This window comes from Tenebrio molitor, chromosome 1 (genome assembly GCF_963966145.1).
Source record: "Tenebrio molitor chromosome 1, icTenMoli1.1, whole genome shotgun sequence".
Classification (NCBI taxonomy): Eukaryota; Metazoa; Arthropoda; class Insecta; order Coleoptera; family Tenebrionidae; genus Tenebrio; species Tenebrio molitor.
Window position 1 is genome coordinate 6,344,803 of NC_091046.1, and position 11,294 is coordinate 6,356,096.

The 11,294-nt window shown below is 35.7% G+C and overlaps 4 protein-coding genes across 7 annotated transcripts; 1 reads left to right on the forward strand and 3 right to left on the reverse strand.

Annotated features, from left to right (window-relative positions):
* Positions 1-1,322: 1,322 nt before the first annotated feature.
* On the reverse strand, positions 1,323-2,232 carry Chchd3 (Coiled-coil-helix-coiled-coil-helix domain containing 3). Its single transcript, XM_069062022.1, has 3 exons — positions 2,078-2,232; positions 1,668-1,897; positions 1,323-1,619 (listed from the first exon to the last, which is right to left on the reverse strand). The coding sequence occupies exons 1-3, from the start codon at positions 2,184-2,186 to the stop codon at positions 1,425-1,427; spliced, it is 534 nt and encodes a 177-aa protein (XP_068918123.1). The 5' UTR covers positions 2,187-2,232; the 3' UTR covers positions 1,323-1,424.
* A 105-nt stretch (positions 2,233-2,337) lies between these two features.
* On the reverse strand, positions 2,338-4,596 carry LOC138141294 (uncharacterized). Of its 3 annotated transcripts, XM_069062014.1 has the most exons (7): positions 4,456-4,596; positions 3,983-4,385; positions 3,633-3,933; positions 3,384-3,582; positions 3,157-3,334; positions 3,020-3,106; positions 2,338-2,957 (listed from the first exon to the last, which is right to left on the reverse strand). In XM_069062014.1, exons 1-7 carry the CDS (start codon positions 4,456-4,458, stop codon positions 2,830-2,832), a joined length of 1,299 nt encoding a protein of 432 aa, XP_068918115.1. In that variant the 5' UTR covers positions 4,459-4,596; the 3' UTR covers positions 2,338-2,829. The 3 variants fall into 3 exon arrangements, with proteins under 3 accessions (XP_068918115.1, XP_068918114.1, XP_068918113.1); XM_069062013.1 differs by having other exon boundaries at positions 2,338-2,945; positions 3,983-4,497; XM_069062012.1 differs by having other exon boundaries at positions 3,983-4,497.
* A 382-nt stretch (positions 4,597-4,978) lies between these two features.
* LOC138141301 (ankyrin repeat domain-containing protein 49-like) lies at positions 4,979-6,094 on the forward strand. Of its 2 annotated transcripts, none has more exons than XM_069062020.1 (4): positions 4,979-5,107; positions 5,192-5,415; positions 5,465-5,770; positions 5,819-6,094. In XM_069062020.1, the coding sequence occupies exons 2-4, from the start codon at positions 5,328-5,330 to the stop codon at positions 6,016-6,018; spliced, it is 594 nt and encodes a 197-aa protein (XP_068918121.1). In that variant the 5' UTR covers positions 4,979-5,107; positions 5,192-5,327; the 3' UTR covers positions 6,019-6,094. The 2 variants fall into 2 exon arrangements, with proteins under 2 accessions (XP_068918121.1, XP_068918122.1); XM_069062021.1 differs by having other exon boundaries at positions 5,037-5,132.
* Positions 6,095-9,009: 2,915 nt separating this feature from the next.
* On the reverse strand, positions 9,010-11,038 carry LOC138141230 (pyruvate dehydrogenase E1 component subunit alpha, mitochondrial-like). Its single transcript, XM_069061928.1, has one exon. It carries the CDS (start codon positions 10,709-10,711, stop codon positions 9,503-9,505), a length of 1,209 nt encoding a protein of 402 aa, XP_068918029.1. The 5' UTR covers positions 10,712-11,038; the 3' UTR covers positions 9,010-9,502.
* Between the last annotated feature and the right edge of the window lie 256 nt (positions 11,039-11,294).

Genomic DNA, 11,294 nt, shown 5'->3' on the forward strand with positions numbered 1-11,294 from the left:
ATTATATTTTAAATCGTATAACAGGAGTAACTTTCGGTTGTTGATGGCTTGTTGTTGTTAATGCTATACCTACATTAGAAATTTGTCAAATAAACCAACAAAACATATCCGGTTGCAGTGTTATAAATAACCGAATTAAAAAATTGTCTTATTTGTACTGCCAACTTAAAACAGTCCTTCTTGATCACCCGGTATATGTATTAATAAATTGTGTCAAATAGGAGAGGACGCCTATGTTTATGTCACCTATCACATTAAAAAGCAGAATAACCAACAATAATATTACCAACCCATGAAAAAGTCACATTCATTTAAAATCACCCGGTATTTACACTGCACCAAAAAATTGTCGCAACACCGAATTTCAAAAATATTTTTTTCTTTCATGATGAGAAAACATATCTACACAAATGCAAACATCTTTATTAACATAATAATAAATTATAATACAGTGAGCGGCAAAAGTGTGGAATAAATTCATTCAAAATTAAACAAGGACGGGTCAATTTTAGTTTAAAAAATACGTGTTTTAGTAAAATTCCAAGTAGTCATTTGTTTTCAAATGATTACGTCAGCGATATTTTTTTTTAATGGAAACCCCCTATTTTTTTTCTTGATTCTGATAGCCCAAGGAAATTTTTAAGAAAAAAAAAGTTGGTTTGATTTACTTTATTTTTTGACTTATTTTTGTTCGTTATAAAATTTATGTTTTTTCTCAAAAATTTCCCAATGTAAGATAAAAATTAAAAGGGCTATCAGAATTAATAAAAAAATATTGATGATGTGATCACTCGAAAACAAATGACTGCTTGGTATCAAAATATTATGTATTTTTATAAACTAAAATTGACCTGCCCAGATTTTTTTGAAAAAAAAAAAAAAATAATTTTTATGGAATTTATTCCATAGTTTTGTTGCTCACTGTATATCATTTTTGCTTCAATTACTTCTGCCATTTTTAAATAATGCAAAAATACGTTAGTGTTGCGGCATTTTTTTGGCGCAGTAGTTTCGAACTGAAATGTCAAAAATGGTCTCAAAATTTCGAGCTTCACATTTTACGTCTAACACTAATCGTCACATCTGATTTCGATATCCGCGACCTATTTGGAATGTGGAACAGAAGTAGACAAATAATCAGTTGACAAACCGTCGAAATCCTTAAGGTGTTAGTTAACGCTACGCCAAACGGGCACCACGGGTTAGATTTTTTCTTTTGTTTTGTATTCTCTAGATCACTCAAGCTGAAGATGTCGTTTTGGACAAAACTGATCTTATTTTATTGTTGGTAGGTGAAACTGCGTTGCCAATGAAGCAAAGCAAAAATTTGTCATTTTTAATAAGTATTTACAAATAACACACCTTAACACTGTAGTGTTTTCTAAAAACAATAATTTCAAATGCTATAAGTAGTCTCTCTGCTACTAGCCTCTATTTGCGATCAAACTTGCTCTCTTTGAGTCTACACATTGCTGGAAGGCTTGCACAACATTAGCACACTTCATCGGTTCATTTGAATTCTCTATGTAACACTGCATAACCGCTTTTTTGGCATCCTGACAGGGCGGCAGCGCTTTACTCTGCGCCTTTGTCTTCTCTGTCACCTCCATTTCATCCACCTGAAAGTAATCAGTTAAAAAGGCGACAAAAACCGCGCAATCCGTTACAGCTCTCTTATACTCCGTGTCCATGATCTCGTTGATCTTCTGGTGGTTGGCTTGCTGATTTTTCAGTCTGTTCTCCCAGTAGTGGTCGTTTTTCTTTAATTCCGCTAGATTGGCTTGTCGAAGTTGTACTGAAGTTAGGCTAGGTTCGTAGATGAACATCGGCTGCATCGGCGGAGGCTGCTGCGGAGGTGGCTGTTGGAAAGACGGCTCGGGTGCTGCCGGCCTCGCCTCTGCACGATACAACAATATTATGTAATCAACGGCGCGTTTTGGCGGTCGGGTTTGTTTTTCGGTAGCGTCTTGTGACTAGTTTCGCTAGAAACTTTGTAAGACGGCTGACGCGACTTTATTGATTGTGAGATTCGGCATTTTGGGGAAAACTGTGCGTGTTTGAGGTTATGTCACTTTACCTTGGCTGTTCTTTATACGCTGGACTACATCATCTGATACTTTTATTACACTAGTAGGGTCATCGTTTTCGACTGTTAATTTTCTTGTTCTGCTCTGGTTTCCACCCATTTCAGTTTATTGAAAATTTTATACCAATTTTGACAACTTCAAATACACTTACCGTGGGATTGAGCATCCGAAAGGTGGCACCACTGTTGCACCACTCACGTCAAAAATTTTCAATTATTGGAAATAAACATGGGAAATAAATCATTTCAAATACTGTTTTTATAAAATGTCATGACTGTATATTTGCACAAATCCACTGTTTCAGTATAAATATCGATATAGTGTAAACTAAATTAAAAATAAACACATTACCAACTCTACAGAAATAAATTCTTTTTCGAAATTCCGTAATAAAACTGAACTTTTGCATTATTTGACCCAATAAAAACCATTACCCTTACTCAAAATTAATTTCGAACACTCCGTAAATTACGTCACAATGTTTACCTAACATTTTCATTTTTTAAAAGTCAAACTGTAAAAAATCCCTACAGTAAAATTTTTCCGCACTAAACACAGCATAATTACGTTTTACGAAATATAAAAGTATTGCAAGAATTTTCTAATGTAGGTAGTCCTAATACGAAAATTTTGGGCAAAATACCTAATACATGGTGGTTAAGTCGCGGTTTCTGAATATCTAAAGCTTAAAGTCGTTTCTTTCTTTCTTTCTTGTTTTTCTTTCATTTCTAAGTGTAAAAGACTATTTACAATCCACCAACTGCCCCCATGTAATAAATACTATCACAGTTGTCCATTGGTGTTGTACCCTTGGGTATGATCCTATCCTCTTTTTTGTCCTTCTGTTTTGCAGTTCATCTAAAAAACCATCTCATGACAAAAAATCTACACAAAACTCTACCATGATCATCTCCAACATCTCTGTAACTTACCATCACTGTCATTGGAACAGTTGTTATGGTAAACTCTTCTAACCTCATCTTCTGGTTCTAGAAGATTTTGCTTATGACAATTAATTTCTGAAAATATTATACTATAAATGAGTACATCTTGTCTCAATAAAAAATACCTTTGTTTTTCTGTGGATGACTATTCCATCCAAATTCCCCTTCAGCTTCTAGACCTAATAGAGGAGTATCAGGAAAAATTTCATTAAAAATCCTTGATTCCTGATTTTTTTGTGTCTTTGCTGAACAACATATCCTAAATGCCAAACTGTTACTTCTTACAACTATCTTATTTTTAAACTGGAATGTAAACACTAAATAATAACATTATTAGACTTGAGGGACACACCTTTAACAAATGAGCTTCAAATTCTCTTGGAGATAGATCATCACCTTGTATTACAACAGATGACGCGTTAAAATCACTCTCAGTGCAGATATTTTGTGTGAACGCGATACAAAGACATTTCCCTTCTTTTTGGGAAACGTTAGTTTGGACAGTTTTTCGAACAATACCTCCTCCCAGAGCAACACTGCGACACCCTCCCCTACAATCACAAACTGCATGAATTATCATTTACATTTTTTGTATCATTACTCTGGGATCAGTTGATCTAGAATAGCAAAAATGCCATCTTCTAGGTCAATTTTACTGAACAAAAGCAAACACTTGAGTTTTTCTGAGTTAGGTCTGATGTATTTATCATTCATATTCTGGGGATTTACGTTAAACATAGAAATGCGCACATTTGGTATTGGTGGTATGAAACAACCATCAAAAAGGCGTACACTAGACTTATATACAATTTTTTTCGAAAGCAGGGATTCCACTCCTGAGCATCCCATGATACAATAGTCTGTCCCATGCGGTACTACTTGATTTGAAATAAAGTCTAAAACTGTCAGGCCAGTTAATGACAATATCAACACACATGCACTGCTTCTTACACTTGATCTTTTTTTGGGTTAAGTTTTCGTGACAACAGAGAGAGTCACTGAGTGATATCACACTACAGTTGAACAAAATAATACTGGCAGCTGTGTTGTGGTTGTGATAGTTGTCACTGTCGTGAACATAGCACAGTCTTTTCTTGCGGAACACTGTGATCCAACTTACTTTATTACGCTTTTCTAAGATATTGTTAGCAGTTATCTGCCATGATTTTTTAACTTGGCCAACTGTTTGTAAGCTTTTATAGTCCAAATAGCTGAATATCATCTCTGTTAAGGGGTAAACAGAATCTAGGGCTTCTGAAAAATCGAAATTTTCTCTTACAGGTATGTCCACATCAATTTTATGGTGGTTTGTTTTTTTTAGACCAATACACACTTTGCCCTTGCTACAGTAAGCCTGAAAATAGGTTAAAATCAATTTGTTTAGTTGGGAAATCATTATAAATTCAAAAATCAAGAGTCCTTACCATGGTTTTGATTGTTGTTTATTTTCTTCACCAATATTTTATTTTTTGAGATTCTCTCTTTGTTTTAGTCGTTGACGTTAAACAAACCATACACAATACATTTTCAGGATGTAAAATACAAAATAAGCATCAGCAGACATAACACCAAAACAATATTAGAATAATTATTGCGGATCTGTTGACATTGAACTCCCATGCGTTTTAGTGTAACACAATTTGGGGATCTCCTGCGCACTTATTGTCTTTTAATCGATTATTTAAAAAAAAATTCCCGTTTGTTGTTGGAAAATGAAGACTCTAAAGCCTCGGTGCAATAGCATTTTGGAATTATTTATTGACGTTTTTTGGGGCCATCACAAGATTATTCTTGACATAACTTTAAGCGTCCAACTCCTATGATTTCAATTTTACGGTGTGCGCATGTATCAGAGGGCAGGTAGGTACGCACGAAATAAATATTGTTGTCAAACAAATACCCTTCGAGTGGCCCTAATAGTCCTAAAATACTCCTAATCCAGTGACAGGTGACAGGTGTCCATGGTGTCCATGTTTCCCTGTGATGTTTCCATTCCTTCGGCGAAGTGCGAACGTTGCCCAATTTATTTTTAGCAAAATTTAATTTAACCCTAACATCAATGACCAAATATTGAAAGTATACACTTAATATTTACAACTACGTTGTTTGTTATCTTTATCAGTATAACAGAATAATTATATTATATTTTTTGTATAATAGATAAACAAATCCGACGTCTTGAGAGATGTGGCAGCGTCGACGAATATAAACAGATAATATAAATCTGACATTTGACACCTTTGACATCATCAACAAAATTATAACCTCAAAAATTCGAAAATTTGTCTCTAATATAATGATGCCCTCACCGAATCTGGACGAGTGCTTTGCTAGCGGGTTCTCAGACGATGAAGACGGAATAGAACCGGAGAGAAATCCTTCTGGTACAATTTAACACAATCTTGACTTAAAGTTTATAATTTTTCATTTCAGAACAGAACCCAAAACAAATGTTACAGGCGGCGGAAAACGGACAATTAGAGGAAGTCAAATCGTTAATCCAAACAGATCCGAGCTTAGTTAATGTCACTGATAAGGAAGGCTACACTCCTCTTCACAGAGCTTGTTATGGCAATCATGTTGAAATTGTGAAATATTTGCTTCAGAATGGTGCAAACATTGCAGCCAAGACTGAACTTCAGTGGGAACCATTGCACTCTTGTTGTCGATGGAATCATATAGAGTGTGCTCAAGTTTTGATTTCTGAAGGAGCAGATGTGAATGCTCTATCAGAAGGAGGTATTTGAAGAAGTTGTGAAGTGAGTTGAAGATTGCAATTTTTTTTAGGACAAACACCTTTACATATTGCAGCTTCACATGGAGTCTGTTATGATATGGTTCAGTTGTTGTTAATGCATCCCTACATGAAACCTGAGTTGAAAAGTGTTAGTGGGGAAACTGCTTTTGACATAGCAAGAAGAAGTTCTAAGTTCAGGAATCTTTTTGATATGGTTGATCCCTTGTTGGATGTTAAAAATATAGAATAATGATTCACATTGATGCTATTTCTGTAATGTTTGGCAATATTAGGATATAGGAGATAATAAACCACTTTTATTTCTATTTTGTACTGTTGGGGACACGGACAACTGGGCAGATGTGTTATTCAGTTGTCAAAATTTCTAAACCATACCTTAGCTACTCATAACCAAGCTTAAGTTAATTTGACAGTTTTTTTGAAAATATCAATCATAATGACAGTAAAGGTGCATTTACATTGAGACTTTTTGAAATGACAATAGCAGACTGCCCAGGATTCCATGTCCCTCATTGTACATTTATTTTTATTTTGTGAAGCATATTTATATTTAAAAAATATATAAAAACAACCAAGGAAGTCACAATTTGTTAGTTTAATAAAAAATATAATATTTTTGATATGTGCTATAGGAGTTATAGGACTATAAAAGTATGTGTTGTCAATGATGGAGGACCGAAAATAAATTATGTTGGCAACTATGTTGTATTAATAAACTTCTACAGTCAGTGTTACCAATATTTAAGTTGTTCATAACATTGACATTTTTTTATTATAAAGTAAATTGAAACTGAAATGATTTTTTCCAACGTTTCGAAATTATTTAAAGGTAATTGGTGAAGTAACAATTATTTCAGTCATTGGCACAGACATAGAAATGGTGAAAAGGATGCTTCTTAGGTAGATACCACTAGAGATATACCTATGAGATATAAAGTCTGTTTTTTAATCAAAGAACCACGACCTGTTGATTTAGGTTTGCAAATATAAAATTTTACTAAATTTAGGGAATTTAATGATATCTATTGGCTATTTCTGCCAACGCCTGTCATTTTTAATGTCCTTGAAAGTACGCAAACTCGCAGCTAAAATTTGAACGTGTTATTAAAAATGTCTCGCAAAGTAAGACATTTATAAAACTCTCAAATTGGTTGTTGTTAGTTGTTATTAACTTTATTAAATTCCTGCGCTACTAATATCTCTAATAACCTCAATTTTTATATGATGAGATTTTTCACCCTAGCTCAAAAGTGTACACTGTTGTCAGCTCTATTTTGGGTGTAAATTGCGGTGTTGTGGTTCTTTGATTAAAAAATAGACTATACCACCCAGCGTCTCAAGCTCTCAAGCGTCTGTCATTTTTAATGTCCTTGAAAGTACGCAAACTCGCAGCTAAAATTTGAACGTGCTATTAAAAATGCCTCGCAAAGTAAGACATTTATTAAACTATGAAATTAGTTGTTATTAACTTTATTAACATGCTGCGCTACTAATATCTCTAATAACCTCAATTTTTATATTATGAGATTTTTCACCCTATGTCAACCTATGTCAAAAGTGTAAAATGTTGTCAGCTCTATTTTGGGTGTAAATTGCGGTGTTGTGGTTCTTCGATTAAAAAATAAACTATAGAAGGAACCTGTCGAACTTCACACATTTGAAAGACAAAATAAGTGCGCTAAAAGAAAATACATTTTCCCCTTATTGCTAGTTATTGCTTTAGTAATTATTACTGTTCGTCAAACTTCTATTTCGGACGAAAACAAATTTGAATCCAAATATGACAGTCTAGCTGGTCTATAGGCTCTGCCATTTCTATTGAAACACCACCTGTTGGATTTTTCCTAAAATTTAGCAATGTGTAACAGGTTCTGTTGGTTGTAAAACGGCTTTTAGTGAGAAATTTGAAATTTTGACATTTTCTAGTTCCTAAAACGTCAAAGCAAATCGCTGTCAAAATAAATATTTTAAATTGATAAATCAATGATCTAACTACACATTTAGCAATTACATATTTATCTCGTCGACGCATCGTGCATTCTTAATATAATTTAATATAAATGTTAATAGAAATCTAAAAATTTTACGCCTGCGAATCCTACCACCACAAATGTGAGTGAGTGGTTTTTAGCGTGGTTATCTGTCGTTGTTAGTGTTCCTGCTGGAAGGTAAAACCCAAGGGAAACTCAAAGAATTTTAATCAATGAACAAGGAAATTACAAAATCAAAGGCGCCAGTTTTGGAATCTTGAAGGATTTCGCCTCTCAGGTGTGATTGGATAATTCTGTAGATAATAATATCAGATATCTGGAAAAAGAATTTGGTATTATTGGGGTATGTGGGCAATGTGGGGTAAGAGTGTAAGGATTAAAAAAATCAGGACTTTGAGGAACTCAAAACTCATAATTGAATGAATTGGGGAAAAGTTTAAGTAAAAAAATAATTATTTTGGTTTATTTCAATGTACTTATATGTATTAAGTATTTTAATAAACTACACTTGCTGAAATGCTTTTTTTTATTGAATTTTTCTTATGGTGAAACCACAGAGGATGAACGAAACTTACACGTAACCTCACTTTTCTGCTGTTAAAGTTAAATGAGTTATAATAATAACAAATAAAACTGCACTCGCTGAAAGTTTAGCTGAAGAGATGAAAATCAAAGTTAAAATTTAGATTTTAGAACAATAATTTAAGATGTCCCCTCAAGGCGCATGTGCTAAGTGGCGTGTGAAAAAAAGTGCGAGATTTAATTTTGATGTTATACCTAAATGTTAGCAAATGTAAATTGGTTCTAAGCCGAAGATGCTCACGCTTTTTAGAATGATAGAAAGACGCCTTTTTTAACTTACAGAAAAGATTTATGAAATTTCAACACAAATTTTTCTGACTGACCACATTTGGTGACTTAAATGCAGTTTATCATATAATTTAATAAGAGCTCTCTTCATGTCAGCACCCATAAGGACTCGTTTTTTCTATTTTGCTCTATTTTCGCGAAAAAACAATAAATTCTTGATAATTATTGGTTTATAATTGAACGAAAGACGCGTTGAGTCAAATATGACATGACATTCAACAAAAATCAACACTGGCAATAATAGTCAAAAAATTACTAAACATATTTGCAGCGTTGCCAAACTGACAATCAACAGGTGGTGTTTCAATAGAAATGGCAAAGCCTATAGCTTGTTAGGCGCCATGTTTTTGTTCGTCGTTTCGTCAATAGCTTGACAAGTACGGCGATAAAAATACTTTTTATTATTTGTAATTATGCAAACGAGTTTATTTTGTCAGCAGTGTTATTATCGCCAGTGGTTCTTTAAAAATCCATTTGGGCAAATGCAACGTGCCTACAAAAAATCCAATTCCATTCACGTCAGGCAGGAATCGGTAATGAAGTTTAATTATATTTTAGTCAGCCCCGAGTCCTGAAAGAGTGGACGAATATGAAGTCATTGAGAATTCAATGCTACCATTTTATTATATCACTCGTTCCCCTCACATTCTTCAGATATTTGCAGGCGTGGATCGCAGCCATTTCGTGCTGCCAGATAAGAATCGCGGAATACGTAGGTAGATGCATTTCTCAAAATAACAGTCTTTCAGCAAACACAACCGAACAATGATCTTTCCCTTTTCATCACCAATACTAATTATTTTTTGTAATTACGTTTCATTTTTAATTTCCACATAAATGACAACATGTTTCTCATTTCCTGTTTATCACAAGTCCAGTAGTCTTGTGCTTCATGTTTTGAAAAGGATTGACACTCCGCACCTCTGGTATCACTTGGTTGGCGTAAATGTCGTAGGTCAGCTCTTCAAGCCCGACCTCTTTGTCCGCTTTGGCCGCCTTGATCGCACCATCCACGATTTTTTTGACCTTTTTGTCCAGCTCCGCCAACTCGTCTGCAGTGACTAAATTCGCTGCGATGATCTGATTTTTGAAATTATTAATCGGATCTCGCGATTTCCTCACTTCTTGTATTTCGTCGTGAGTTCTATAACTCGTCCCCGGATCTGACAGCGAGTGTCCGAAGTATCTGTAGGTCTTCGCCTCCAGAATGATCGGTCCTTTTCCGGAGGCGCAGAACTCCACAGCAAACCTAGCCGCTTCCTTCACCGACACGAGGTCCATCCCGTCGACGAACAACCCAGGAATCACGTCGCCCTTCTTGTAGAAATCTGGATTGGCGGTGGATCTGGGGACGCTGGTGCCCATGCTGTACAGGTTGTTTTCGCACAGGAACAAACAAGGAAGGTCCCACATTTTCGCCATGTTGAACGCTTCGAAAACTTGACCGTTGTTCGCCGCTCCGTCGCCGTAAATCGTCAAGCTGACGAAGTCGGTCTTCCGGTACTTGTGCGCCAACGCGATGCCCACCCCCAGTGGTACTTGTGCGCCGACGATGGCGTTGCCGCCGTAAAAATTTGGACCGTACAGGTGCATCGAACCCCCCTTGCCTCTGCTGGTTCCAGATTTGGTACCAGCGACTTCGCCTATCACGGGCAAGACTGATTGGTGGTTGCAGAGGAAGGCCCAAGCGTGGTTCCTGTAGCTCGTGATGACGGTGTCGTTCTTGCGAAGGCTCGCGTAGACACCAACACCGACAGCTTCTTGTCCAGAGTAGAGATGACAGAATCCTCTCACGATTTTTGCTTTGTACAAGTTGTTGATGCCGGCTTCCATTTTGCGAATGGTGGTCATTCGTTCGAAACAAGTGAGGGCGTCTTGTTTTGTAAGAGTAACTTCACTAGCCGGTCCATGGTCCAACAGATGAAGAAGGAAAGGTTTTGTTTGGAATTTTGCTTCTGTAGCAAATTGACGGCTTGTTTTCTGTTGCAAACCCAACAGATGTTCAGAGGCCAAAATCTTCTTTATTTTATCCAAAAGGATCTTTACTTGTTTTCTCCACATATTTGCTTCGTGACAATTTCTTGTACGTCTACTCAATAAGTGTCATGTCAAAACTGAGCTACAACGACTTGATTGTTTGAAAAAACAAAAACATTTGTCGATGCAATTGCTATTTTATTCTGTGTAAACCTTTCGAGTGGACTTTTCTGGCGAAAATGAGTGACAATGTAGGGCCGTCAATTGCAATTATATAGATTTGTGTGCAGGCACGATTCAGCCTTTGTGAGTTGTGATACGGTGTCATCACATCTCACCCTTCAACTCGTAAAATTTCCGTTTGTCGTCTATTACAATCAGAAAATAATAAACGCCAACCTCCCCATGTAGACTTTTGTAATTAGGACGGAAGTGCAGTCAATAACAGGGTGGAGAACATGATCGCACACGTTTTTCACTCCTCATTAAACGTCGTTCAAAATACGTGGAGTTAAAGGATTTTATATGTACAGTTTTAATTATCATTGTCGTATACGACCGGAGGATTTTAGTATTTATCTGGCTCCCTTTATAATTTCGAATGTCTTTGTCGGGAGTAGAGAATAGAATTTTCTCTATTTCAGTGATCTCTGGAAAAGAATTGAAA

Excerpts from the sequence above, each read along its gene's own strand:
- Chchd3 (XM_069062022.1), bottom strand. The coding sequence starts at position 2,186 with ATGGGTGGAAACCAGAGCAGAACAAGAAAATTAACAGTCGAAAACGAT. Across the intron at positions 1,898-2,077 it reads GCGTATAAAGAACAGCCAAG|AGGCGAGGCCGGCAGCACCC; the intron begins GTAAAGTGACAT and ends TGTATCGTGCAG. Across the intron at positions 1,620-1,667 it reads ACACGGAGTATAAGAGAGCT|GTGGATGAAATGGAGGTGAC; the intron begins GTAACGGATTGC and ends GATTACTTTCAG.
- LOC138141294 (XM_069062012.1), bottom strand. The coding sequence starts at position 4,427 with ATGATTTCCCAACTAAACAAATTGATTTTAACCTATTTTCAGGCTTAC. Across the intron at positions 3,583-3,632 it reads CTAGATCAACTGATCCCAGA|GGGAGGGTGTCGCAGTGTTG; the intron begins GTAATGATACAA and ends TTGTGATTGTAG. Across the intron at positions 3,335-3,383 it reads TTGAAGCTCATTTGTTAAAG|TTTAAAAATAAGATAGTTGT; the intron begins GTGTGTCCCTCA and ends TTTACATTCCAG.
- LOC138141301 (XM_069062020.1), top strand. The coding sequence starts at position 5,328 with ATGATGCCCTCACCGAATCTGGACGAGTGCTTTGCTAGCGGGTTCTCA. Across the intron at positions 5,416-5,464 it reads ACCGGAGAGAAATCCTTCTG|AACAGAACCCAAAACAAATG; the intron begins GTACAATTTAAC and ends TTTTCATTTCAG. Across the intron at positions 5,771-5,818 it reads GAATGCTCTATCAGAAGGAG|GACAAACACCTTTACATATT; the intron begins GTATTTGAAGAA and ends AATTTTTTTTAG.
- LOC138141230 (XM_069061928.1), bottom strand. The coding sequence starts at position 10,711 with ATGTGGAGAAAACAAGTAAAGATCCTTTTGGATAAAATAAAGAAGATT.